This window comes from Mesocricetus auratus, unplaced genomic scaffold, assembly GCF_017639785.1.
Source record: "Mesocricetus auratus isolate SY011 unplaced genomic scaffold, BCM_Maur_2.0 Super-Scaffold_100009, whole genome shotgun sequence".
Lineage (NCBI taxonomy): Eukaryota > Metazoa > Chordata > Mammalia > Rodentia > Cricetidae > Mesocricetus > Mesocricetus auratus.
In genome coordinates, this window is record NW_024429193.1 from 1,891,141 (window position 1) to 1,904,561 (window position 13,421).

Consider the following 13,421-nt stretch of genomic DNA (forward strand, 5'->3'; position numbering starts at 1 on the left):
GAGAGAGACAGAGAGAGACAGAGAGAGACAGAGAGACAGAGAGACAGAGAGAGAGAGAGAGAGAGAGAGAGAGAGAGAGAGAGAGAGAGAGAGAGAGAGAGAGAGATCTACGGTGTTTAAATGGTGCTTAAAGATGACATACTCACTGAAATATTGCATTGCCGTGAGAAAAAAAAAGTAAAGTCCCCGCTTGCAGAGTGTAAATATAAACCTTAGCGACTTGAAGCTGTAAGCAAAACTGAGGTTGGCTCCTGAACTGGGGATTTGGACACTTGGCAGGACACCAAAGTCAGAGATACATGAGGAAGGCTGTCTCCAGCCACTTCAGCAACTGACAGCCCCCTGCTGTTACTGGAGCCGAGCATGTACCCGGGCCTCTACGTTCGTCATCGCTGCCTAAAGTGGCTTCCAATAAACTTCTGTTGTTTGCAGTCTGACAACCCCCGATTTGAAATGTATGGAACACGAACTTGCGAATGACTCCCCGTTTGGAAGGGAGTTGGTGATCCTGAGAGCTGGTTTAATCACCAATGCAATAAACAGTTCCCGCCGAGTTCTGGCTTGCCGATGAGCTCAGTCTGGACCTTATGTGGAGGAACAAGTGTCTTAGGACCGGGTGTGTTTTGTAAGTAAACTTTGCTAGCCTGTGTGTCTCGGAGTCAGGTCCCAGAAGGGGACATCACCATCCTCTCTCCCCCCAAAAAATACCCAAAGACTTAGCACCCGTGAGCTAGAACTGAGAGCAGCCATTTCCCTCGCAGGGAGTGGGGAAAGCCATTTGTGGATAGCTGGCCTCCTCCCTTCCAGAGGCCCAGTGAGGTAGAACGGACTCAGCTCTAGTCAGAGTCAGCTGACCGGGATAGAGGACATGAAGAGATGTGGTAATTAATTGCTCACAAGCGCTTGTGTACATGCGGCCTCCACTACAGGCCTGCCTGGCGCCTGAGTCCCCACCAGTTGGACAACACCGGTCTACTCACTGATTGGACTATCCTATTCTCGTTTCCTGCAGTCCGGTCTCCGCGGCTGCCAGTAGGTCTCTAAACACCCAAAATCCCTAAGCTCCGCCTCCTCCTTGCTTCAAACCTTCCAAGAGTTCTCAGTTCTCACTTTGGTCTCGCTCCAGTCACGATTGGCTTTCTACCTCTTGAAGGCAGTGGGGGAAAAGTGTTTGCTAACCATGGAGCTCTGATTCCGTTTTTTGAGTGTCAGCTGCTCTCTTGACTCTATATCAAAAGGCGCCCAACAAAAGCAACCGAACTGTCCCGTCACAACAGGGAAGGCACGATGGCAGGGTCACACCTGGCACCGGAAGTGAGTGCTAGCTAGTATCAAGCCACTCCCTCCTTTTCTCCTTTGCATCCTGCTCAGGACTCCAGTCCCTGCACTAGAGCCAACCACACTCAGGGCGGGTCTGCATCTTCAGATAAAGCCTCTGGGAATACACTCACAGGCACGCTCAGAGCTGTGTGTTCTGGAAGAGTCTAAATCCAGTCCCGGTGACAGTGAAGATGAATCATCGCACCTCAGTCTTTCTGGCCTTTTTGGTCTCAGTTTGGATGTGAGTTTCCAGAGGCATCTCCCCTGCGGCGCCCCTGCCCCAAACCCCGCCCCAAAGCTCAACAAGTGAGTTCTCAGCTTCATTTCGCGAAAAGTGACCATGGAAAATACAGTCAGTTTTGTTACAGTCTCAAGTTTCCCCAGAGGCCCACCGGTGGAGGCTATGATTCTACAAATACGAGGTCCATGGGATTGTTCCACTGGGTTGTGGGACAGTAACTCACACACACAATAATCAATGTGAATGTCTAAATTGGAAACCTGGGGACCTGGGGGGGGGGGAGGGAGGGTAGGGGGTTCTTCTAGGCCAAGAGCTCAGGAAAGCCCACAGAAGCTTGGTGGGGGAGGGGCTCCCCAAGAGTCATATGACTGTCAGTTTGTGAGGAGAATGAAGAAGCCATGTGCTTTGAAAACGAAGACAGTGGCACTACTCTCAAGTCATATCTGCAGTGTCCAGAGGGGACACTGCCTTGTCTGGGTCACCTTCTGTTGTCAAAGGAAATTCTACTCTGAAGCTCTCTTGCATTTTTCTTGTTAGAACCAACTGCATCCATTTTCTTCTTGCCAGGAGTTTGGGAAAGTGATTAAGATGACCCCAATTAGGACCCTAAGCAATAGTGCAGAGGCTACCTTAAAGGCCCGTTTCCCTATAATGAGAATGACGACTACCTTAAATGCCATCCTAGAGCCTTCATCCAGTAGCTGATGGAAGCAGAAGCAGAGATCCACAGCCAAGCACTGAGCCAAACTCCTGGAATCCAGTTTGAGAGAGGGAGGAGTGGCGAACAAAGGGGTCAAGACCAGGCTGGGGAAACCCACAGAAACAGCTGACCTGAGCAAGTAGGAACTCATGGACCCCATTCTGGCAGCTGGGGAACCAACATAGGACCAAACCAGGCCCCCTGAAAGTGAGTGTCAGTTAGGAGCACTGGGCAGTCTATGGGGCCTCTGGCAGTGGAACAGGATGTATCCCTAGTGCACAAATAGACTTCAGGAGCCCATTCCCCATGGAGGGATACTCTCTTAGCCTAGATACACAGGGGACAACCTAGGCCTTGCCCCAAATGACTTGACAGATTTTGATGATCCCTCATGGAAGGCCTCACCTTCCCTGGGGAATGGATGGGGGAAGGGATAGGGAGGTCGGTTGGGAGGGTATGGGAGGATGGAAGGGAGAGGGAACTGGGATTGATATGTAAAATGAGATTGTTTCTAATTTTAATAAAATTTATTTAAAAAAGAAAAAAAGTCGTGCATTAAGGTGGCTGGATTGTACGTCCCCTTGTGTATTTCTCCAAAGGGCAACTCTTCACGTCCTGTAGCAGCTGCTGGGAGTGCTGTTCTTTACGCCCTACACTGTCAGGTCTTTTCAATCCCCAGTTGCTCAACCTACAGCAAGAACAGTGCAGCCATTACCCGAAGTCAGGCCCAGATCTCCTTGAATGACAGTTGTGAAGAGTCTGAGGACGGGATGGGAGAAACCCCTTACCCACTTCTTTAACCGCCCTCAGTGTTTTCGTCAGTGTGGGATCACAGCTGACTTGTAGTCTCTCAGTGGAAATATCTCCTAAGCCCACCTAAGCCACCCTGTCATCTCTAGACCCCAGGGGCTTGAACATTTTGTCTACGCTCACAGTGCAATTGGTGGCTGAGTGGACTGTACCCAGCCTCCACTGACTGGAAGGTGACCACCAGAGTGCTCTACCCAAGGCCACCAGCGAGGATGGTGATGCTCTCCATTCTTTTTGCCTGGTCAACTTTTGGTAAGATCCTGGTGAGTCAATGACGGCCTGATTGTCTTTGGCTTACTTGAGCTAGAAGTGGAGACTCTTACTTTAAACCCTAACTACACACATCATCCTTTCGTTTGTTTTTGGTGGGGGTTGGAATGTGAAACACTGGTCTATCCTAGCAGGGAAGAGTCATGGCAAACCAGAGTTCTTTTCTGGCCTTTGGTAGCGACTGAGAAACACATTCAGAATCCTTTGTAAAATTCTCAGGATGTATATGCGCTTCCTGGTTCTTAAGTCCAACTGCCACAAAATATTAAACCCAATATTCTGTTCTGTCATGTTTTTGTTACCAGCTTGATTGATGTTGGTTTTCCTGGACCTGGCACATTGAGAATTCTAAAATGACTTCTTCTTCTTCTTCTTCTTCTTCTTCTTCTTCTTCTTCTTCTTCTTCTTCTTCTTCTTCTTCTTCTTCTTCTTCTTCTCCTTCTCCTCCTCCTCCTCCTCCTCCTCTTCCTTCTACTTCTTCTTCTTCTTCTCCTTCTCCTTCTTCTCCTTCTCCTTCTCCTTCCTCTTCCACTTCTTCTCTTCCTCCTCCTTCTCCTCCTCCTCTTCCACCTCCTCTTTATTTTTTTTTTGGAAAGTTGTTTTTTCTGAATTAAAGTATCCAACTTCCTCTGTGTCTGTGATGAGCATTTGGAGTACCTGGTAGGGATTCTATAATCCTGCAGCAGCAATTTCTTGTCCAAACTCAGATATTTTGTAGCTAGGACACATGTTGATTGACTGACAACTTGTCCAAATGTCGCAGAGACTCGGCTGTCAATTTTTTAAAGATTTATTTATTATGTATACAGTGTTCTGTCTGCATGCATTCCTGCATCAGGGCATCAGATCTCATTATAGATGGTTGTGAGCCGCCATGTGGGTGCTGGGATTTGAACACGGGTCCTCTGGAAGAGCAGCCCGTGCTCTTAACCACTGAGCCATCTCTCCAGCCCCTCAGTTGTCAATTTTTAAAATGGGAATTTTTAATAAAAAAAGAAAAAGTTGGCTTTGCTATATAAACTCAAGAATAGTATTGAAATCCAAGGGTGGAGGCAGGTTCTGACCCAACTGGTTTGGAGCAAAGGACATTTTTCTAACAGAAAGAACAACCCAGGAAACCCTGGGCTATCAGAGGCACATGCTGGCTGACCGTGGCCTCCCAGCTTGACCCTAACTCTCTGGCCTCTCTTAATCTGCAACTACCAATGCTCACCACTTGGGGGGAAGTTGTAAGATGCTTGGAAACTCTTCTATGCAAACCATCTGGCACAGGGCTCAGCTGAGCAAACACTCTCTAAGGAAAGGTATTCAGACAAAGCTTGATTTTTCACCAAGAATATCCCAGAAGGAGGTCAAAAAGATGCTTTGCTTTACACTATTCAGTCTTCCTGAGTTCTGGGAACAAAGAGGCAGCACAACTTACCCAGGAAGCAATGGGAATTCTTATTCCTAACTCCATAGAGACACCTGCCAAGGCAGAGGCCCCTTCAGTCCAACTTGACCACAGTGTGCCTTGACATCCCATGACTTAGTTTCCCCCACTGCTGCCCTGCCCTCCCTGCTATCAATACTATGCCAAGCGACCTTCCTCCCATCATTTACAGAAACTCTTAAGGGGAAAGGGATGACTCTAACTGGCGTGTCTACACTTCTCTTGTCATCAGACTCAAGGGCTCTGATGCCAACCCCTAAAACAACCAGGGTCTTCTCCATCCTCAGATCACATCACTGCCTTACTCAAAGATCTACAAGAGTGGGTATAGGCTAGATCATGGGATAAAATATAAGCTATCTACTGAAGGCTTCATGAAGGAAGACGATGTGCCTGCCTCCGCTTTACCATCCTGGCTATGCAGGAACTGTGCAGGGTTAAATACCACAGTGTTTTCATGAGGAATGCAACATCATAATGCCCCCCCCCTTGGAGCTGTGTAGCTGCTTCACCCTTGCCTATATGAAGCCTATATGAAGCAGCCTCCTGGCTGTGTATCACCAGAACCATAAGTGTGTGTGGTGGGGGGCGTGGGGCGTGGGGAGGGAATGCTAGTAAGTCTTCATAAATACTTACAGGGAGACTGGATAAAAGAATGGGCAGTCTTGTCCGTTACATGTAGGCTCCAGTGCTTCTCCCTCAGAAACATGCTAGATGCCTTCTCCTTTGTGGCCAGCACTGTGCCCGCAGCAGGGAAACACATTTATCTGTTTGGTGCCACCGGAAGTCAGGACTGAAAGGAAGGTTAGAAGGGGCAGCGATTTTGACTCACTGATGAAAAGAGGGGAGAGAAGCAAGATAAAGTGACTTCCCGACAAGTCACAAAGGAAACAGACAGATAAGTGATTTTGTGGGCCCCTGCAGTGCAGACTGACCTGGGGGCTGCAGGGGAGATGAGACCTCTGTGATTGGCCAGAGCCCCGCTCAGACAAAGTAGCAAGCAACAAGAGCTTCCGGGGGAATTTCACACACGAAGACAGTCTATCAAGGCATCTTGCTTTTTGAATCTCTCATTCTCAACTCGAACAATGTGCCTCTTCCCTCCCAACACCCCCCCGAAAAACTTTCTATTTATTTATTTATTTTGAGAGTTAGCTTGTTTTTGTGTTTTGACAGCGTCTACTTTTATTTTTCTCTTTAGCTCAGGCTGCTCTGTAACTCACAGCGACACTCCCAAGCGTTTGGATCTCAGGCATGAGCCAGGATACCTGGCTTCAAGTTTTCACACCTCACACCAGTAACAGCAGTGTATCTTTAATTGTGAAATTTATTCAGCGTTCAGAAAGACACATGACACATGACAATCGTATGAAACCCACTTTTAACAAGCACTGCAAAAATATCAGAAGGTATGTTTCTTAAAGCCGCAGTTATTTTTCCCCCATTAATAATTACTGAACGCAATGGGCTTCTAACGCAGACGTGGCCTGTGTTTTATGACATGGCTTTTGCCTAAATTAATAACCACTTTTCTCCTTTTTTTTCTTGCAGAATTAGGTGGTGAATGGTGAAGTTCCACTTCCTGTGTCTTCAGTTAACTGCCATGAAGTCTGGATGGCTGAACCATGTGTGGACTTTGAGTAAGTGCAGAGACCCCCGTCCCTAAGAATCCCTCCTCAGGACTATCTGGGCACACCGCAGAATGTGCTTTCTCTACCCTGCAAATAATAAAATAATACCATGTACTGCAAGTGCCTGGTTAGCGCAAGAGACAGTAGACAAACCCAAGCTCCCCACAGTTGGTTACATCTAAGGCTCCTGCAAATTTGGTTCTGGGTTTGGAGTCACTGTTGGAGGCTCAGTTTGGCTCTGCTGTCTGTGACTACCTGCACTTTCTGAAGTCTGCAGAAGAACCAGCACAGACCACAGCCAGCTGCACAAAGTGAAGTCAGCTCTGTGTGCGAAGAACCCCTTGACTAGAAAATAACCCAAGGGGTGGGGGCAGAGGACACCGATACTCACCTCCAACCCAGAGAAGGACTGCTGAAGGGGAGACGGGGGAGTCCTCCTGCTTTCACAAGCATGGGCCAGGATCCAGAGCACAAGGTTGTGGTTACCCTCTGTCCCACAAGCGAGGGAAGTAGAACTCAGCAAGTTTTAAGCAAAGGGGGCTCCTGACAGCTGTCCCGGGATGAGAACATGAAAGTGGCTAGCAGCCTGGGTCACAGTAAGTCCTTAAGCTGTCCCGCTACCCCCATGGTGCCCCTCACTGAAGAAGCCCCTTGTTGTCCATCTGCTACATCTTGAAAGGATGAGTGGTTTTATTTACCTGCATTACCGTGGTATGCTTAGGTGGAGAACTCGGGGAATCCTTCCCCACCCCCCATCCTTATCTATGGAAACTAGCATCTCTGGGAGAAAGTGGGAGTTTGAGAGTCATGGCTGGTGGGAGGACAGTCTAATCTGCCCCCTTACCTCCACGATGCAGCTTGGGACACATTGCAGCTATGAGCCTCAGAGCCCAAAGAGAGATGTAAAGTAGAACCCTGCATGGTTAAAAAGTCTTCTACTGCCCTGGAGGATGGTGTTGGGACTGGGAAAGGAAGCTCTGTCCTAGGTGGTTCCACAACACCCTGCTGCACCTTGGGGCAGCCACAGGCTGTCAGAAACATTCGACCCTGTGTGGCTGACCTTGGCAGCTTCTCAAGGAGAAAGGCTGGTGGTTCACAGCTCTGCTATTCTCTAGACCGTCTGACTCCCCTCAAATGCCCAAGAAGCACCAGATTATTTGCATTCGTACAATCCCCAGACATAAATGTCTTATCTTTTAGTTACGGTTTATCTCATTCATCTTTAGGTTATACTGGCCTTCAGCTGTGTCATTCAGAGAATCCAGTCCCATCTACGTGCTCAGCCGTGTCAGTACACAACATGGACCAAACTGCAAACTTGTATGCACTGAACCACCGGTGGTTCTCCCAGATGAAAGCATCCAACCCTAAGTATACTCTCCCAGCAGTAGGGCCACCTCTGTGTGTTGCAGACCAGGAGGCACAAGGCTTCCCATGCTGCGATTAAGGCTAGAATTCCCCGGGCCTTCAGGCAAAACAAGGAGAGAGCAACCCACAACCAAAACTGAAAGTAAAGTCAGAGGAGGACGTCCTGGGTCACAACTCTGGTTTTAATTCCAAATAATCTCGAGATTGCATTTTGGTGCTGTGGGAGCTGGTGACAGTATTAGAGGTCTCAGTTAAATGAGAGGCTGCTCTTAAGAAAGCGCTGCAACAGCACACAGGGTTCCACCCAGGCAGGAGACTCTTCCCTTCCTTTCGCTAACCAGCCTTCCCACTCAGTCTATCCTAACAACAAACTGACCTCAACATAAAGGGGCAGCCAGCCTCACCATTTCCCAGCCCGCACACATTCACACACCAGAGTCCCTACTAATAATTGTCTTCCCAGTCTTCATACAGAGGATTCTTCTGCCTGCCACCCAAGAGGGAGTCTTCATTCTGTCATTTGAAAACAAACCAGTTAAGTTTGGATCTGTGGAGATTCCACAGGCATCCCTTTAACCTACTGTGCACACTGTCCTCACTGGCTGTGCTTCTGGACACACTGAAGTCGGCCATGAGGTTAAACCAGGCCAGGAGACCTCTTTCAGGAGGGAATTCCTCTGAGAACCAAAGGCGTGAACTCCAGCTATGTTGCATGGTAGTTTTTTAGTTGTTTCACCTATAAGTGTGGAAGTTCTACTGCTCTGAAAAAAAACCAAAAGTATATGTATGGGTGTTCTACCTGCAAACACACACACACACACACACACACACACACACCTGTCTAGCATGTGCATGGTACTCGTGGATGCAGAAGTAGAGAGTGCTGGATCCCCTGGAACTGGAGTCACAGATAGTTGTCATGTGGGTGTTAGGAACCAAACCAAGGTCTTCTGCAAGAGCAGCCAGTGCTCTTGACTGGTGAAACATCTCTCCAGCTCCTCTTTGACTAGTTTTGTATAAGACGATTTAGAGTCGTAATTATAGCGCGTGGCCCTCAGTTCTGTCACCCGTGCTCAGAATAAGGAAGAAGGAAGGAAGGAAGAGGAAGGAGGGAAATAGAGAACTGAATGGTATATTGTATTGAAGTAAACTCTAAAACGTAACGAATTCTCTCACTTCATAAGACAAGCGATAGCCTAAGGTGTATATTCAAAGTTTAATTTCTCTTTGAACACCACCCAGACATGGTGGGGGCTACAGGTAGAGATAATTAGGGGTTGGGCAAAATACTTCTACATGTTGTAGAGTCAAATGTGCCCCCCTAAAATGATAATCTACCAAGTCTATCTAACTCATGTGTCTTATTAAAGCAAATGCCACTGAGAATACATCTTTACTGAACCATTCCTAAGAGGATAGAGGTGTGGACACTGAGCAGGGACATGGCTAACTCAGCAATGAGGGCAAACACTTCCAGGCTGCTGTGTCCAGTCCCCAGGCTGAGGGTGAGCGGCTGCTTGCTCATTAGACCTCAGCCTTCATAGTATCCGTAGCTTTGGATTTATTTATTTTTCTTTAGTGGCTGCAGTATCAGTCACATCTGTTTGGGTGCACCAGGCTACACAATTGCAAAGTGTCTTCCTGGCCCTGTCTGAACAGCAATCCTAGGGGTTCCTGTGTTCAGGAATCTGATGATTATGTTTTGTCCCTGGATTATTTGATGGGGCCTGGCTCAGAAAAGGTTTTTTTTAAAAATCGTTTAAGTCCGTAGCTTGCTTGCTGAGTCAACTGGCTGATGCCAATGACACGTCAATTTGGTATCCACTAACACAGCCTAAACACAGCCCAATTACCCGGAGGCCACCTCTTACTGCTCTCATCATCTTGACAGGTTCACACCTTGTAATCTGCAGAGCTTCTAGGAGAGAGAAGCTCTGAAACTCCCGCTGATTACATATGTGGTGGTAAGGGACAGCTGTGCTTTGTTCTGTGGGAAGGAACAGAGTATACATTCTTTTCTTACAGATGTTGGATCTGCTATGTTTTGTAACAGTAACAATTATTATCAGATAGGTCTATAGCCAAGCAGAATGTGGGTAGCTAGATCAGTATCCTATGCCCAACTTCTCCAAAGACAGTAGGAAATCCACATTTTACCTGTAGCTAGAAAATACGCAGACAATTTCTTGTGTCGACATTTACAGGTGAAAACACAGATCATGGGGTTCTTGTAACCTCCTAACCTACCCCCCAAAAAACTTTCCAAGTTTGTACCACAGCTGTGTCTGACAAGGTGCTAATGTGTATTTTGATGGTACACCACATAAACTAAAACCATTTTTTAATGTGCCTATTCTAGGGCTGGGGGGGATGATTCTGTGGGTATGGCACTTGTCACAGTAGGAGGGCTTGCATTTGGATCACCTGATAAACTGCTGGGCAGGTGTGCTGACCATGGTAACCCAAGTGCACGGGAGGCATAGGGGGGAGATCCCTGGAGGGAGCAGCAAGCTCAACTAACCAAATAAGAGAGCTCTGGGTCCTGGTGAGAGACCTTGCCTCATACACATGGTGAAACGTGATCAAGGGAGCCTCCTCATGCAAAGGCGTCCGACAGTGCATGTGCACACCCCACATACACTCTCACTCACATACACATGACCGTACAGCACACATACTCATGCAGAAACAGACAAAGTTACCTATTTTGAAGCTGAATTTCTCCTCTGGTACGATCTCATGTGGAACTCATTTTAATTGTTTTGTGAGAAACGAACTTATAAAGTGCTATCTAAAAACGCAACAAATTGGGATCGTCCAATGGCCAGTCACCCCATTTTTGTGTTTTTGAGGGCCCCTCTCTATCCTCTGGACCATAGGGCGGGCTTTCTGGTTCCTGACGGAACCGTTTGCCGTTTTAAAGCTATGCTGGTTCAGTGAAGTGTTTATTCTGGGAGCTTCATTTCCCTCTGCTTGGACACCTACACCTCATTCCTCAACCAAGGCAGTAAATGTCTAAAATTGGTGCTGGCTCTGGTAGACATGGTGATGACATCAGCCTGTGTCCCAGCTCCTGGAGAAGAACAGTGACCACTCGGTCACTTGTGGCCAGTTAGGTCCCAGCAGCACTGTCTTGTCTGCACATCTCCAGGACAGTCACCATGGGTTTCTCAAAGGCTTGCTTGCTTTGTCAAGATCAGAGATCAGGGGAGGGTGGAGGTAAAGGGAAACACACACACACACACACAACTGTTTTCGAGGGAGAACTTGCCTCAGGTCGAATGGCAATATGCTGCCTCTGACTTCACTGAACTGTACACATGAAATGGTTGACACGCTAACTTTTGTTAAATGCTCTGTGTTTGTGCGCATATAATGGGCGGCAACTGCCCGCACCGCGGGGCTGCTGCTCTGAACATCTATTAAGCTGCTGCGTCCTTAGTAAAGCACCCACTCCTCGCGAATTAGCAAACCGCACTTAACCACAGAAGTTTCTAGCTACAAGTGCCACAGAAGAAAACCTCAAAAACACCATGTGAGAGTTGGGGATAGGGATCGTGCGGAAGCGCTGCTTCCTCTGGGTAGTTCTTTGATGGATGGTGTGGGGAGCCAGGGACTGAGGCACCCTTACCTCCTCTCTCTGGAATCGCATATAGGCTTGCCCCTGTGGAGGGCAACAAGAACCCAGCGATGATAGCTCGCCAAAGGGCGGTGCTGTTACTGTGGAGCTTGCCACTGCGATGAGAGCCATCCAACTGCGGTGTACACACAATCTGCTTACTGGCTGACTATGGGGCTGAAGCCACTGCGCCTTCCGGGCTCTTCCCAAAAGACAGTAGTTAGCTGAGGACGTTTATGTCCTTACAGGGCATCAAGGTGCCAAGTTAGCTGCAGAGTGGAGGGGACTCTGAGCGGGCGGCTGAAACCTTAAGAGCTGGGACCTGCCAGGCTCCTGGGTACCTAACTTTCCTAGCAGAAAATCAAGCGCGCGCTGGATTAGAACTAAAACTCCGGATAGACTTGTCAACACATCTCTGCTCATAACACAGCGGCAAGCATCAATCTGCGCTGGCTCTGAGCCGCCCTATCGACCTCTGCGCCTAGGTTATCCGCAATTTCACGTGCTCCTGGCAGGCCTGGGCTGGCTGGCACTTGCAAGCTCCACAGGCAGCTGAGACGCTTGGCTGGAGGCTGCAACCTGGGGCTGCAGAGCACCCACCCGCCCAGCACTCGGGGTGCCAGAAAGCTTCCATTTACCGCTCTCTCGTTCACTACAAATGCCCCCACCCTCACCACTACTTACCAGAAGCGGAGACCAGCAGACAGACAGCACACACATGATCCCCATGAGCTGGATGGCGGTCTCGGTGGTGATCCGGCCCCACTGGGCGCTGGACTGAGAGGCGGCGGCCTTGGCCCGGCAGCGGGACACTAGGGCTTTGATGGTCGCCAGGTTGCAGGCAAAGGTGATCACCAGAGACAGTAGCCCCAGGCAGGCAAAGGCGGTGGCAAAGGCCACGCTGCCCGGCTCTTGCGCAGGGTCGGTCTGGTTGCCCGCGGGCCCGGTGCTGATGAAGCACCACGTGCCGGGCCACTGCACGCTGTATCGGCCCACCCCCAGCACCGGCAGCAGTGCGAAAGCCAGCACGGCCAGCCAGACGCCTAGCAGCACGGCGCGCGTGGCGCGAGTCTTCATGTGGCTGGCGTACCAGTGAGGCGCGCGGATGGCCAGCGCGCGCTCCACGGCCATGGCACTAGCCACCAGGAGCGAGGACAGCCCGAACACCGTCATGGTCAGCCCGAAGAAGGTGCATAGGCGCCCCGATGGGTCGAGCTGCTCCCAGCTCCGCTGTGACAGGTACACGAGGATGACCACCGGGCTGGTCAAGAGCTGCCCCACCAAGTCGGTGAGCGCCAGCCAACCAATGCACAGCAGGAAAGACTTCTTTCGCTTGCTCTCACGGCGCCGGTAGCTGCGCGACACAAGTAGTATGGCCAGCGCGTTGCCCACGAAGCCGGTAACCATCATGGTAATGGGGAACGCCACCGACACCGAGCCGCAGTCCTCCGCGGCGCTTGACAGGTTGCTTCGCGCTTCGGTTGAGCGCCCCGGCGCCCACATGCCGGCCGGAGTGGCGGGGCCGCGGAAAGGGCGCGCGGGGCGGGGGCCTCCCGATTCAGGTGCAGGGTAGCAGCGCACCCGGGGACACGGCGCGGGCCGGAGCTCTGCTCTCCATCACCCGCCGCCGCCCGCGCCAGGCTGCGGGGTCCCGGCAGGCGCCGCCCGACGCCGCGCGAGGCTCCACCCGCGGCTCGGAGCCTGAGGGGCGGTGCCGCGCGTGGGCAGGCTGAGGGCGGTGTCCGCCGGGATCACCTGGCTCAGCGCCTCCTTGGCCGCGCTCGCTAGTCCCAGGGCTCTTCCCGCATCAGACTTTGTAAAGTGCTAGACGGTTTCCATGTGTAACATCTAAGAAAAGTAAGGGCGAAATTGGGACATCTTAGTATCTGCCACGATGCTGATTTCTGATCATGTTCGGTTGTCATTGAATTGGGGGGGGTATTTGTTTTATTTAGGGTAAATATATAATACAATGAGACCCACAGCTGGGAAAGAATAGGGATGAGCTCTGCTTCAAGTCTTCTTCAAAC

General features: G+C 50.0%; 1 protein-coding gene across 3 annotated transcripts in view; it reads right to left on the minus strand.

Annotated features, from left to right (window-relative positions):
* Ptger3 (prostaglandin E receptor 3) overlaps nt 1–13,071 on the minus strand; it is a 67,823-nt gene extending 54,752 nt beyond the window's left edge. Inside the window, exons 1-3 of one of the 3 annotated variants that reach the window (XM_040751542.1) lie at nt 12,076–13,071; nt 6,796–6,893; nt 6,083–6,491 (exon numbers count right to left, since the gene is read on the minus strand). In XM_040751542.1, coding sequence (XP_040607476.1) covers nt 6,368–6,491; nt 6,796–6,893; nt 12,076–12,894 — 1,041 coding nt within the window. In that variant the 5' untranslated portion in view covers nt 12,895–13,071 and the 3' untranslated portion in view covers nt 6,083–6,367. Of the gene's footprint in view, nt 1–6,082; nt 6,492–6,795; nt 6,955–8,205; nt 8,286–12,075 lie in introns of those variants that run through there. The other 2 variants (XM_040751543.1, XM_005083474.4) reach the window with 2 other exon arrangements.
* Between the last annotated feature and the right edge of the window lie 350 nt (nt 13,072–13,421).